Source organism: Cyprinus carpio, chromosome B15 (genome assembly GCF_018340385.1).
Source record: "Cyprinus carpio isolate SPL01 chromosome B15, ASM1834038v1, whole genome shotgun sequence".
Lineage (NCBI taxonomy): Eukaryota > Metazoa > Chordata > Actinopteri > Cypriniformes > Cyprinidae > Cyprinus > Cyprinus carpio.
In genome coordinates, this window is record NC_056611.1 from 6,636,220 (window position 1) to 6,651,989 (window position 15,770).

The following is a 15,770-nucleotide window of genomic DNA, read 5'->3' on the forward strand; positions in this document are numbered from 1 at the left end:
AAAAAAAAAAAAAAAAAAAAAACAGTGGCATAAATGTATCTATCTGACATTAATATGAGTGAAGTACTTCATGCCTAACTGGAATAGTGTGTAATATTATCAGTCTGCTAGTGTAGTTGATAATATTACACATGCATAAACATAAATACAAATATATTAAGACAACTGATTCATTTCTTGCATGAAACAACAAAAACAACAAAAAAAACGTTACTTCTTCCACAAAATCATTTAATAAATGTATAATAAATAAAGTTGACAAACAAATCAGAAACAGTGAGCATTTCTTTCTGATTCTTTCTTTATATCAGCCAAACTCCAGTCACTAAAAGGTGGATACACACTGGATTTTGCCACAAACCATGAAAAGAAAAGTCACCTGTGCAAAGTCAGCCTGACGGGCATCAAGAGGCAGAACTGATGAATCATGGGAGGCCAAAACCTCCCTAAGGAGAGACAGAGTCTGAGTAAGGGAGGCAGTGGGACCCAGATCAGGAGGTGGAAGTTCTACCTGAGAAAACAAGAAAACAAGAAGTCTTTTAAAAATCTTGTAAAAAAAAAAAAAAAAAAAAGTAATATATAGTGTATAAATTTCACAGGAAAACTGAAAACATGTCCATTGAAAGAATGTATTAATATCACTGTTTTTTTTTTGTTTGTTTGTTTTTTAAATACATTCAAACACAAAAAGAGAATCATGTCACTGACCCCCTGACAACACATTTTTAACTCAATACATTCTGACTTTTAAGAGCGGTATTTACCATTCAAGACCCTCAAAATCAAGCCAGGCATGTTTGACAGCGGGACTGACACCTCTGAAGGCTGACTAATAAACACCCAGCTTACGGACACTAACTAGAGCTCTGCTGCCTCTAATATAGCTTATTAGCACAGGCTTATGTTCCTGGCACCGAGTAGCGTCAGGGAGTGATACGTAACGTCCTAGACCTGAGGTGATTTGATTAGAGTGCTGCTAAGGCGATAATTCTTTCAGAAGCGTAGAGCAGAGGCCATCTTGTTCTGGTTATTGATCCACTTATCAATGAAGTGTTGTTTTTTTTTTTTTTACCAGCCTGTTCGTGTTCAAGGATATTTTGGAGATAATTTAAAATCCCTGGTATGAGAATGTGTTTTTTCAGCCTGTTAAATACCAAATCAAACTGATGAATGACCGTGAGGCACATTTGCGCACATTTGTTATGTTGATTACTACAGAGCTATAAGGGTAGGATGCTGTGTTAGAGCACCTCAATGCTAGTGTATTCTGGGTTGTATTTAGACAGTTGCTAAAGTGTTTTCATTGGCCGGTAAGCCATTGTTTACTGGTTTACTGACATAAAAGTAAAAAATTCTGAATTTGTATACCTTTTCAGATATGTGGGAACATTAGAACAGAAGGAGAGATTAAAAAAAAGTATTGTTTGAAAACTATTATTATATTTATATATATATATATTATTTTATATATCAAGTTTCAAGAATTTTATGTGCTTTTTTATGAGTTTTTGTTTTTTGTAAATATCTATATACGAGTTTATTTGAATGTTTTAGTGATTTTAGTATTTGAACTTACATATTTGCCAAGGCAACATTTCTAATTTGTTTAACTTTTTAAGTTTAAGCTTTTCATTAAATATTTATATCAGCTTTATTTCAATTACCCCACAGTTCTAGTTTTATTTAACAAAAACAAAATTGAAAGGTACTTACTTTATCCATGAGGCGACTGGCGTGAAGACTAAGGCTGTTGAAGAACATCTTCTTACTGAGCATGTGCATCTCATCAATGGTCATCAACAGAGAGGAAACACTGGTACCCATGATACCACTGAGAGAGAGACTTACGCATTCAGAAAAACTGGAGCATCTTGCAATAGGCTCTAGCAATAAACTGGATCTATATTTTTGGATCTCTGTTCTTCAGTAAAAGAGGAACAATTTGTCTTCCATCAAATGTAGTATAAAATACAATAAAAAGACAATAAACCTAATAAAGTCATTCGCAGAGATGTTTGTGTACCTGATAGTGTGATGGTAGAACTTGAGCAGGTTGGAAAGTTTATACAGAAGAACAGCACCGGGCTCTGCAATGATAACCTGCTCAATTCGCACCTGGTAGAGAAAAAAAAATAAAATAAAATAAAATAAATAATAATAATAATAATTCTGATTTCATTATTTCCTGTTGAGTAAGTAAATAGTTTGCTGAAATATTAGTCATTCAAATATGTGAACCTGGACCACAAAAACCAGTCAAAAGTAGCACAGGTATATTTGTAGCAATAGCCAATAATGCATTGTATGGGTCAAAAAGATCAATTTTTCTTGTATGCCAAAAATCATTAGGATATTAAGTAAAGATCATATTCCATAAAGATATTTTGTAAATTTCCTACCGTAAACCTAATTTTTGATTAGTAACATGCAAAGCTAAGGACAACTTTAAGGGCGATTTTCTCAATATTTAGATTTTTTTGCACCCTCAGATTCCAGATTTTCAAATAGTTGTATCTTGGATAAATAATAACAAACCATAACCTATAATCCACGGAAAGCTTATTTATTCAGCTTTCAGGTGATGTAAAAATCTCAATTTAAAAAATTTACCCGTATGACTGGTTTTGTGGTCTGAGATATGTTGCAAGCGGAATTTGCACTTGGGCTGCCCATTTGAGCACTTAAGCACAATTATTAACCAACTACTGTATGCCACAGCTTCAGGCTGGTAAAAGTTTAAATATCTTAATGTCTTAATGTCTTAATGACACTGTTTCCATCTCACCTTGAGTGGTCTGCACACTCCTTCAGTGATGTGGCCAACTACTTCCTGCATGTTTTCTTCAACCCCTACACAAACACAGCAAAACAAATTGATCTACAACTCAACTACATTCACAAAAACAAGTATAACCCCAACATGAGTTTAACCAGTTCTAAAATGTGCGTGGTCTTCAAGGGTTAGTTCACCCAAAAACGAAAATTCTGTCATTTATAACTCACCCTCATGTCGTTCCAAACACATAAGACTGTTCATCTTCGGAACACAAATTAAGATATTTTTGATGAAATCTGAGAACTTTCTAACCCTCCATAGATAGAAATGCAACTGAAATGTCCCCAGGCCCAAAAAATGTAGTAAGTACATTGGTAAAATAGTCCATGTGACATCAGTGGTTCAACTGTAATTTTACAAGTTGGAGCATCAAAAAGCTCTTGGATTTCATCAAAAATATCTTAATTTGTGTTCTGAAGATGAACTAAGGCCTTGCAGGTTTGGAACGACATGAGAGTGACTAATTAATAACAGAATTTTCATTTTTGGGTGAATTATCCCTTTAAGGTGTGGTCACATTAGTACAGTTTTGGCCAATAAAAGGTCAATAGCTTAGAGATGTATGAAGCACAGCTCACACAGAAATCAATTTAAAAACCAAGCAATTTTCTGATGGTTAGTCAGCAAATCTGCAAGACCATCTTGGCTTTGTGTGAAAGTTAAAATCTCACAGATTCCTATTGTAATCGGAACTGACCTTTTTTACAGTGCAGTTTTGCTAATACGACCGCACTTTAACAATGGAGGCAAGCCTTCAGCAACTGTACAATGGGTGAATGCATCCCACTTGGTTTTCAAGAGAAATCCATTCATGTTAAAACTGACTTACGAAGAGTGAAATAATTTTCACTTAAACTTAAATAACAATTAAATATGTAACAAATCTAGAAAAATCTATTTACATATGATATCTTTAATGTTTAGATGCACAGAAAAAAAGTTAAGTGATAAAAAAAAAAAAATGTAGACAGATTTGTGCATATTGAAAGCAAACTAGTTCTGAACTAGAAAAGCTCTCTTCCAGTGTATACACTGTGTTTGTGCGGTATGAAATTTAGGTGGAATGACATGTACCTTGCACTGTAACTTGCTTGAGCAAGGCTTCCAGGTGCTCCTTCTCTGAGGCTGTGGCTTGGTGGAGCCATGCCAACATGTCCCCAACATACCTGGTTGGATGATTGTATGTATAAGCATTAACAAAGATAAAAATGCATGGAAACCCATACACAATATTACTTTACCTCTATAAAGGCTTCTATATCATATTTGATTAAAAAATTTCTAAGGCCCCTAAATTAGCTTTTTCATACGGTTGTTAAAATGAAATTAAAAGGAAGAAGTAAAATGAGAAGAGCCATCTGTGTGCCCTCTTGACGTTGTAGTTTGCTTGCTTTCTTCACTTTAGGTTTTCTTGTGCACTGGTTCATCAAGTTAAACAAGCCAACCAGACTGATCTCTCTTACTAACTGCTCAAAATGCAACTGCTGCTTCAACATGCTCAAATGGCCAAAAAGCCAGAGACAGGGTCCAACTTGTGCAGACGGTAAGGAACATGCAATAAAAACTGAGCAGAGACTTAATGACAGTCCAAAAATAGACAACTGTTAGCTTGTTGCGTAATGGCCTTAACCCAATAACCCAAAGTATATTTAGTTTTTTACATGTATGCTAGGATATGCATATAGTGCACAACATGCAAATTTCCTCATCATCATAGTATGTGCACAGTCAGATCTTCTTAATCATACATACAGTGGTGCAAAAAGTATATGCAGTGCATAGGGGCGCCATTTTGCATAAATCATTATGTGAAAATCTTCTTTAATAAAACGTTCCAAATAATCAAAAGCTTGTTTGTTAAAAATAATGTAATGAAACATTTTTATTTAACGGTTTTTAGCATTTTTATTGAGTTCAAAAATGTATTTACTATAAACTTATTGAAGGGGTCACATGATGCAATTTCAAGTTTTGCTTTCTCTTTGGAGTGTTACAAGCTGTTCGAACATAGATAAGATCCCTAAAGTTGCAAAGACTTAAGTCTCAAACCCAAAGAGATATTCTTTATAATAGTTCATCCACGCCCTCCTAAAACTCCTCGTTTAAACAGGCCCCACCGGTTTATGTCACTGTGTGGGAAGATTTGCATAACACCGCCCAAATGTTCATGCAAAGAAAGAAGGTGTAACTTTGATTCTTGCTGTAGTATTGCTGCTGCTGCCCCCACCATGTCATGGAGACGCTGTGTTTTTCGTTGTGAAAGGGAAACTACTGTACTTAGATTGGTCTTCCAAAAGAGGACACAACTAGAAATCAGTGGTTAAGTTGTGTTTACACTGTTCCAGAACAGCTCAACCCAAATATTCAGATGTGTGCAGCGCATTTTACAGAGGACTGTTTCCTGAATCTGGAAAGGCTGTGCACAAAGGTTGCTTCTATAAAGTGGGGCAATTCCAACTTTGCAAGGACAGTCTGGCGCTTATGACTCACAGCCTGTAAGTACGTTTTCATATTTAAAGAATTTGCCACTGATGATTCAAACGCGAGTTTTAAGCAGTGCAGAGTAGTGCTTGTTGTTTGTCGTTTCTCCGATTACAAATGCAGACATGGTTTTATGTTTACGCCGCGTGATAAGCAAGCAACACGTAAAAAGACAGCATAAGTCATTATAATCAGTAATTATGTCCCCACTGGATGCAAAAAATGCCTCGTTTGTAAAGGTTTTTTTTGGTTTTGTCTTGCCCATGACACGGCATCACAGTATGGTGAGGGGATAAACATTTCTGCCACACGCTTGAGGTATTAGGCCAATCACAATGCACTGGACAACTGGCCAATCAGCGTACACCTTGCTTTTCAGAATGATGAGCTTAGTAAAAATCAACGTATTTCAGAAAGGCATAGAGGAGCAACAATAATGCATATTATGTGGAAAATAATGTATTTTTTTGAACCTTAAACTAGATAAACACTTTGCATTACACCAAATACAAAACATAATGTTCTTTTTAGCAATGTCATATGACCCCTTTAAAGCTGCAGTCCTTAAGTTTTGCCTCTTTATCGCCATCTCTGTTTGAAAACCTGCAATTGCAGCTTTTTGCGAAATTATCTTCCTAATGTGGGTTGTGCTCCGGCACGGCTCCAGCGCGGATATTTTGAGGAGTATGTGTGGCAGTCAGTCACCGCACCAATGTGGATATTTACTGTACTTTGCAATCAGAGATTCTAGCCTACATCTTGGAATATATGACCCAAATAAGAATTTTCACCATATATTCTCATCTGAACAAGTTATTAAAAAGTCTGCCACGTTTGTTCTGACCAACTGAGGAAAAAAGCATTACTATAAATCGTGCTACCTATGGTGGTTTAATCTAAAGATAGGTTAGATCATATCACATCAAACCGTGCAAATTATCATTGTTATACTTTATTCTCAAAATTATTAATGTTAACAACATCAGCATTGCGTGACTTTTCAATTTCTGTACAGTCTAACATTAATCTCTAATTGTCATACCATTCGAATTTCATATTAATAAATTCTTTTAACCCCAAAAGCTAATTATGCTCCCTTTGAACTGGTTGTCTTTAAAATACAAATCTTGTGTAATCCCAGGCTATCTGTAATCAGAAGCACATTTAAAACTGGAATATAATTTCATTTCATTCACATGTGTTTCATAAATACATAATCCTTTCTGGATTACAATCCGCCATCAAAATTATACATTTAATTATTCTAGCTGCTGTGAGAAAAGGCTATAAACAATCTGCCACCTGCAGGATCCTCAAATGCGATAGCCTAGTAGCCGGGACAACTTCTTCAGGTTTACAGACGTGACGTAATGACATGGCAGAATGCCCAAATTTCCCTTGAAAACCTACCAGTACCACTCAAAACAGAAAACATTATTATAAGATAACCGTTGTGAATCGGGCTAAATTAAGGCGATAGTTTTGAACACTGACTGGTTATGTACTTGCTCAAATATCGATTTCGTATAATCTTTAACCAAAAAAAGGTTACGGACTGCAGCTTTTAATGTTCAGTTATTTTTGATATAAGAAAAAAGTAATTAAACCTGTTAAACTGTATGACAACACTTTTTTTGCAACTAAATTTCAATATCATGATAATACCGTGTATTGTGATAAAAGCATTATCAATTAATCGCAACACGAAAATTTGATACTGGCATATCCCTAACTTCAATACAAAACAAAGCTGAGTTTTGACAAAAAAGAGATTTTTAAATGCTATAATTGTGATTTTATAATGTCTAAATAGAAATCCATTAGCAAAACATGTGAAAGGAACTACATTACAAAGTGGAAATGGTAAATGGGCAAACACTAATCTTGCATACCCTTTGGCTAATGTGCAGTTGCGCCCCTGTATACATACAATGTACGTTCAACAAACTACTGAAGACAACAATAGACACCCACATGGATAAGTGCTTATTTGAGGGAACTAAAAGATACTTGCAACTCTAGTTTAATCAAATACAAAGCCATTTTGAACTCTAGTGCACGTGTTGAGTGCCTTTGTTAATGTGCACATCAAATAGCGTATATTTTGAGCATTTAATGTGATGCAAACATAATTAAAAAAAACTGTACTGTGCTGAATTGCACAGTCAGAAACTGAATGGCAATTATTTGGATTGTCTTCTAGATTTGTAGTTACATCTAATAGAGTTATAGATAACCTGAGATTTGAGGCCATCACACAGTCAGCTATCATTACGTCGGGTCCATATCCTTTAATACCAGACAGCGGGGGAAAGTGCTGTTCTAAGAACCCACGCTTCCCACTTTTATCGACGTTCTGCCAAGAACCTCATGTTCTCTCCTCAGGTTCCAAAGGGATGGGGCAGGAGGGCGTTCGAAAGCTTGACGGGGTGCTGGCCTGGAGCGCGTGTGTCAATCCATAGATTTCAACAGCCGACCTTTCGTTGAACCAGCACTAAGTAATTCTCTGAAAGAGGAAGCACTTCCCTGAAAGAATCAGGTTGGGTTTAATGTGCTTAGACACTGAATTGAATTTTCAGCTTCAGGAGATGTGGCACACAGAGGAGCATGGCGGCTCTGCGTGTGAAGATGTTAATCAGCAGTGGAGAGGCTTTTAGCTGCTAACAATGGCGTGGCCCTCAAAATGACCCACCAATTATAGCCAGTTTGAAGTGATTATTTTTAGCGGACAGAAGAGAAAATGTCATCTATTGTCTTTCTGCAAGCTTTTGAATGGAATTATTGGGTGGGAGGGTTGGGATGTGCACTTGTTGTAGACTCTACCTCATTGGATCATGAGAGTGCATCTCTATGGGTCTTGGGGTGCCGCCCATTCCTCCGCGGGTCAGGGCGTCGATAAAGCCTCGGACCACGGCAGACCGCCGAGCTGTTCCAAACTCATCCAGTGTGTACCTGAGAGAATGAAAATAAAGAGTGAGAATTAAATATGAAAATATATATATATATATATATTTTTTTTTTTTTTACTTTTAAAATAAATGCAGTCTAGGCCAGCAAAACACATTTCTTAAATAAATTCATAAAAAAAAACCAAATGTATTCGTTTATTATTTATTACTAATATATATCCAGGTTTTCCTGATTTTTATTCCTAGTTCTATCTTATTTAAATGCTTATTTTGTCAAGTCATCTTAAGGCACCCTGGGTGAGGACCAGTGTGCTGTGAGTTCTGAGGTCTCATAAGCAAAGATTGCAAGATTTCAAATCTTGCACTTCTGAGGGTCCTACTGCAGACCTCCTTGAATGACTTTAGAGATGCAACAACTTTGAACACAATAGCACATGCATATGATCATAATCCTAAAATGTTGCAGGACATCCTTAAGACCAACTAGTCGGAAAGACTAGTTGATTTTAAAAAGTTTCATTTTGTACATCTCTAGTAAAAATAAGATTAAATGGGCCATGAAACAAAACAGATATTGCAAGACCTTCGGAACAGCCACTGAAATCAGAAAGAGAAAAATACTTTACGTTAGATACATCCAGGGTCACACACACAGAGACAAAAACAATGGAGGGGCCGTTTGCAGTTAGGAAACGTGGCTGTGTTTTGATCTACGGGCTGAGAATGGCCCTGTGCAGACTAAACAGTACTGACTGCAGCAGCCAGAGAAAAAGGGAGGAGGGGAGGGATGTAGAAGTTTGGCATGGATTCCAGGAACTCTGGAGGCCCTGTCCTTTCACTCTTTCTCCTCTGGCCTTGGACTCCCATAGATAAAAGGGGGGAGTAAGAGTGCAGGACAAAAGACATGGGCACACAAACACAAAGAGAGAGAGAACAAGAAAACATAAAAGTGTGTGAGGAAAAAAACTCAGAAACACGGAAAGGAAATGCGCAAGCCAATGTTTAAATGTATGACGGTACTGCGGCACCTTGGTTAACAGTATGGTCTATGAAAAGATAAACTGAAGTGTTACAAATGGTAGAAATACCAAACAGTGAGAGAAACTGAATATTTTGGATCTACTGAATGATGCTTTCACAAATTGTCAGCACAGGAAGTATCGACAAGGAAATGAGATGAAACATGACAACTGTGTAACTTTGCAAAAATGTGACACTAAATATTTACTTTGTCTAAAGCAGGGTTTCCCATTAAAATAAACAAATGGCACTGCACAATTATTTAAATTAAAACTAAAAAGTACATTGCATAAGTATTCATACCCTTAACTAAATATTTAGCTGAAGCAGCTTTACAGTCTCAAGTCTTTTTTATTTAATGCGACAAGCTTTGCTCATCAGCATTTGGCAATTATCTGCAATTCTTCTCTTCATCTCTTCACCTCTCTAGCTCTGACGGGTTGGATGGGGGCAGATGCACATTTTAAGGTTTCTCCATAAATATTTGATTGGGTTCAATCCCAGGCTGTGGCTGGGCCACTCAAGGACATTCACAGAGTTGTCTATAAGCCACTCTTGCTGTGTGCTTACGGTCATTGTCCCATTGGAAGGTGAAACTTCTGCCTTATATGAGGTTCTGAATGCTCTGGGCTGGGTTTTCATTAAGGCTCTCTCTATATTTTGCTGCACTGAGTGTTCCTTCTACTCTGAATCAGACTGTCTTTAATCAGACTGAATAAGCTCTTTTGCACTACAATCATTATATCTGCACTGTTTACTTTACTGGTTTGCACTCTATCTACCATGTGCCTTGTGCTGCTTTATTTATCTTTCTTTTTTACATGACCTATTTGTATATTTGTATAGTTGTACTTTATATTTTATTATCTTTATTTAATGTTCTACTGTTAGTGTTACCTGTATGCACCAAGGGTCTGAGAGTAACGCAATTTCAATTCTCTGTATGTATGTACTGTACATGTGGAAGAATTGACAACAAAGCAGACTTGACTTGACTTGAAGCGTCCCACAGTCCCTGTCCCTGAAAAACAGCTCCACAGCATGAGGCTGCTACCAGCACACTTTACTTTTGGGATGGTACTCTGCAGGTGATGAGCAGAGCTGGTTTCCTTCAAACATGATGCAAACATGATATAATTGAGGTTCATCAGACCAGAGAATCTTATTTGCTTTTTTGTAAATTCCAAGTGTGTTTTCATGTGTCTAAACTGAAGAGAGGACTGAGTCTTGCCACAACGCCATAAAGCCCAGATTTGTGGAGTGTTGCATTGATGTTGGTCCTTCTGTAGATTTTTCCTATCTTCACATATGATCATGGAGCTCAACTAGAGTGACCATCAGGTTCTTGGTCAACTTACTAACCAAAGCCCTTCTCCATCAGTTGCTCAGTTTGGCCAAGAGGCCAGCTCTAGGAAGAGCCCTGGTTGTTTCAAACTTCTTCCATTAAGGGTAACAAAGACTACATGATTTTGTGACCCTTCAGTGAATCATAATTTTTTTCTGAACAGGTTAACTTCCCTCTAAGTGTAGTAACATCTACAAGCAATATAAATACTCCTGAGCTTAATTTCAACTGTCCCAGATAAGGGTATGAATACTTATGCAATGGAATAATTTTAGTTTTAATTTTTTTTATAAATTTGCAAAGATGTAAAAAAAAAAAACAAAAAAAAAAAAAAAAAAAAAGTTTTTTTTGCTTTACCATTATGGTGTATGGAGTGTAGATTGATGTGGGGAAAAAGTAATTTAAAGCAGTTTAACATAAAGCAGGAACATAACAAAACGTGAAAAAAATGGCCATGAATACTTTCAGAAGGCACTGTATATTATGAAAATTCTAAATTTCAAATCAAAGGTTCCAATTTAATTAAAGAAGTCTATAAAGCAATCTTTTTGCTGTGTGTTTCAGTGTAAAGAGTGGAACTGTTCATTTACACAGTGTTTAAAGAGCAGCTCAGTTCACAGAAGGGGTGTCCGTGATAGAGCTACATAGTTCTGGATAAACTGAGAATCATGATTTTTTGTCTCAAATAGAGATCACGATTCTACCACGATTCTGAACATAACAAATTAATGCGTAATTTACAAAAGGCTGTGACAAAATATTAATTGCTGCAGTCGGATTAAAAGTGAAAGTGAAAGTGATGTGACATTCAGCCAAGTATGGTGACCCATACTCAGAATTCGTGCTCTGCATTTAACCCATCCGAAGTGCACACACACAGAGCAGTGAACACATAGAACACACACCCAGAGCAGTGGGCAGCCATTTTATGCTGCGGCGCCCGGGGAGCAGTATGGGGTCGATGCCTTGCTCAAGGGCACCTAAGTCATGGTATTGAAGGTGGAGAGAGAACTGTACATGCACTCCCCCCACCCACAATTCCTGCCGGCCCGAGACTCGAACTCACAACCCTTCGATTGGGAGTCCGACTCTCTAACCATTAGGCCACGACTTCCCTTAAAAAGTGTTCAATTAGCATAATTTTTAATTGATAAAAATGTAAACACATAAAATATTTGTATATTTATATATATGCAGGATTTGAATGTTCCGGTAAGACTTTTTCAAAGGTTTAACAGACACAGACAAATCATTGTCATTGAGAAATGAGATTGCGTGGGTGTTTGAATCGAGATTGTGCCCTTTTACCGAATAATCATGCACCTAGTGTGTGATATCACAATTTTTAATTGTGGATGACTAAAATGTTTCCACGATCTGCTTTTGAAGAAATATTGTAGTAACATGCTATAGCGCACATTCTATCAGTTGCAGTTCTGGCGCATCCGTCCCAATATACTGTACAAAGCGACATACATCAAATGTTAACTCAGCGGTTGAGTTAAACTCACGGGACACTGCACTTTATCGCAATCACAAAAGTACATTACTGCATGTGCTTTAACCCTGAGGGCATTTTTGCCTCACCGAAGTTGATGTTTTTTTCGAGTGACATACACAATAATAATGATTCATAACTCGAACACTGTATCAAGGAGAGTCAAAAGGTTGGTATCGTTTGATAGAAAACTTTCTGTGCATTCAGGGGGGGGGGGGGGGGGGGGATTATTTCATTTGGACATTCTCTTGCTGAGAAATAGCTGACAAAATGTAAGAAAAATTTGGGTGTCATATCTGCCTTATTTGACAATATCTCAGGACATAAATAAGGTAGGAGGAAAATTATTGTTTGATGATGTTCCCCCGGCATGTTAGCTGTATTTGTTTCGATTTCGTGGTGATAGCATAAAGTATTCAAAAGTTACAGTATTTTGTAACATAACAGGCCTTTTTGTTTAGCCCTTGACTCCCTGAAGGCATTTTAAATGGGTCATATGATGTTGCTAAAAATAACATTATTTTGTGTATTTGGTGTAGTGCAACGTGTTTATGCGGTTCAAGGTTCAAAAAACACATTATTTTCCACATAATATACATTATTGTTGCTCCTCTATGCCCCGCCTTTCTGAACAAAGTTCATTGTTCTGAAAAGTTAGGTGTTCTTTGAATGGCTACCTATCCAGTGCGTTGTGATTGGCTGAATGCCTCAAGCATGTGACAGAAATGTTAAGCCCCTTGCCATACTGTGGTGCATGTCCCGGTCAGAACATCAGCGTGACAAGACAAAAACAATAAAACCCATTACAAAAGAGTTCACTTCGAACTGGAATCCTGGCAGAATATCCTGTGATGTCCACTTCGCAGGGCACTTACGTTCGAATAGAACAAACGTCTGAAGCGATAAGAGAAACATACAAAATGTGCAGAGCAGGGGGGCGTGAGGACTGGAATTGAGAACTGCTGATCTACCCCAACCCTAAACCTACCCTTACAGTAGGATAAATACAGTATTGGTAGCATAATCTGATAGGTAGCATTATTTGTTAGAACACCAGGACACGGCATGACCGTATGTTAAGGGGCATAACATTTCCATCACACGCTTGAAGTATTCGGCCAATCACAACGCACTGCTGGCCAGTCAGAGCACACCTTGCTTTTCAGACCAATGAGCTTTTTAAAAATGTACGTGTTTCAGAAAGGTGGGGCATAGAGGAGTAACAATAATGTACATTATGTTGAAAATAATGTGTTTTTTGAACCTTAAACCGCATAACACAATTCATTACAACAAATACACAAAACAATGTTCTTTTTAGCAACATCATATGACCCCTTTAATACTGAGTAATGAGAATGAAATATTAGAACATATTAAATATGTTGTGTATGATAACTTAGCCCAGTTATTCATGGAAACAGTGGTGAAAATTAGTTTTATATAATGATAAGAAGAAAAAAAAGAAAACACATCAAGTTGGGGGTGGGCCAGAAACCAGGCAGAAACATAAATCAGTGCCTATGGCTACTGGCAAAAAAAAAAAAAAAACAAACAAAATATTGTTTACGATTACGATTTTATTTTTTTGTCATTTATCAGCAAATAACTCTGCACTACTTTGGAGTTAATCAAAGCGATTACATGCATTGTAAAGCAGACTCTAAGCTTTCAAATGATATCCATTTTTTGTTGATCAAGGCAGTGGTTTGAAAAATAGGATTAGTAATATTTTCGCAGAGGGGTTTAGAGGGACTGCTCAGTGCTCCTTAATAGTTGACATTCATTAAAAAGCTGATATTATAAGCTTCAAAATTATACCTATTTTGTGTTATTCATTCAGGGCTTGCTAAGTAATTTGATTATGATTTTTTTTTTCGTGCGGGGTTTAAAGGGTTAAAGCCAAACTAGTAATAGCCCTCCCAAAAATTAAAATTCTGTCATTATTTACTCACTTTCATGTTGTCCCAAACCTGTATTAATTTCTTTCTTGCGCTGAACATAAAAAAAAAAAAGATATTTTGAAGAATGTGGGTAACCAAACAGTTGCTGGTCTCCACTGACTTTGATAGCAGTAAAAATAAATAAATAAATAAATAAATCAATAAATCAATAAATAAATAATAATAATAAACACCCCTTTGGAAGTCACTTGGGACCAGCAACTGTTTGGATACCCACACTCTTTAAAATAACTTTGATGTTCAACAGAATAAAAAAAACTCATTCAAGGCTTAAAACAACTAGTGAGTGAGTAAAAGATGACAGAATTTTCATTTTTGGGTGAACAATTAATTTAATGTTAATTAAACACCAAAACACAAAGAGAAAAATCACTCACTGCTCTTGACTGAAGAACTTCAATACAGTTTATTTAATAAGAAACTGCTTTAAGTGAAGTGTATTGTCATATATATATATATATATATATATTAATCATAACTCCAAGGTTTCTGGCTGTTTTTGAAGGAGTTATAGTTGATGTGCCTAACTTGATGGTGAAATTGTGATGAAACGATGGGTTTTCTGGAACCACAAGCAGTTCTGTCTTGGCAAGGTTGAGTTGAAGGTGATGGTCCTTCATCCAGCAAGAAATGTCTGTTAGACAAGCTGAGATGCGAGCAGCTGCCGATGGATCATCAGGATGGAATGAGAGGTAGAGTTGAGTGTCATCAGCATAGCAATGGTATGAAAAGCCATGTTTCTGAATGACAGCTATTAAACTGGAGGTTTCAAAAAGTATTGAATAAAAGGGTGCCCTTAATTGTGGCCAATGTGTATTAGAGAAAAACATTTATTTCATAATGATATTTCCCCCCATTTTAAATTCTTATTATCCAATGAAAGGTTAGATTTTTGTGAATTTTTTTTAAATAAAAGATCAAAAGGATTAACAATGCAGATTCATTTTCACAGCCGCATTTGATCATACTTCTTGGAGGAGTTGGACGTGCTGCTATTAAACTATCCTGAAGATGGTACTCCTCTGGTACTGCTTGGTGACTTCAACATCCACCTAGATAAACCCCAGGCTGCTGACTTCAACACTCTGCTCGCCTCATTTGATCTCAAGCGAGTGTCTACTACAGCGACTCACAAATCAGGCAACCAACTGGACCTCATCTACACGCGCTGTTGCTCAGTGGACAAATACTTTAGTTGCTCCACTGCACACCTCAGACCACTTCCTCATTACTGCTAACCTAGCACTTACTCCTGAAGAGGCACACGCTCCAACGCAGGTCACCTTTCGACGGAACCTACGCTCACTCTCTCCACCTCTCGCCTATCCTCTGTGGTTTCATCCTCACTTCCTTCACTCTCGCAGTTTTCAGCTCTGGACACGAACAGTGCTACGGACACTTTTTGCTCCACTCTTACCTCTTGCTTGGACAACTTCTGCCCACTGTCGTCTAGACCAGCACGCACCACCCCATCTGCCCCCTGGCTGTCCGATGTTCTCCGTGAACATCGCTCTAAACTCAGGGCTGCAGAGAGGAAATGGCATAAATCAAGAAACTCTACCGACCTCAGTGTGTATCAGTCTCTCCTCTCTTCCTTCTCTGCAAACGTCTTCACTGCTAAAACATCATACTACCACGACAAAATTAACAACTGTTGTGACACTCGGACACTTTTCAAAACCTTCTCTTCTCTACTTAATCCGCCTCCACCTCCTCC

The 15,770-nt window shown here is 37.2% G+C and overlaps 1 protein-coding gene across 1 annotated transcript in view; it reads right to left on the reverse strand.

The window, feature by feature from the left end:
* LOC109107916 (conserved oligomeric Golgi complex subunit 6-like) overlaps positions 1-15,770 on the reverse strand; it is a 76,762-nt gene that overhangs the window by 20,457 nt on the left and 40,535 nt on the right. The window contains exons 9-14 of the mRNA XM_042739024.1: positions 8,141-8,269; positions 3,911-4,002; positions 2,786-2,850; positions 2,024-2,115; positions 1,714-1,831; positions 380-511 (exon numbers count right to left, since the gene is read on the reverse strand). Of these exons, the coding sequence (XP_042594958.1) occupies positions 380-511; positions 1,714-1,831; positions 2,024-2,115; positions 2,786-2,850; positions 3,911-4,002; positions 8,141-8,269 (628 nt within the window). The remainder of the gene's footprint in view (positions 1-379; positions 512-1,713; positions 1,832-2,023; positions 2,116-2,785; positions 2,851-3,910; positions 4,003-8,140; positions 8,270-15,770) is intronic.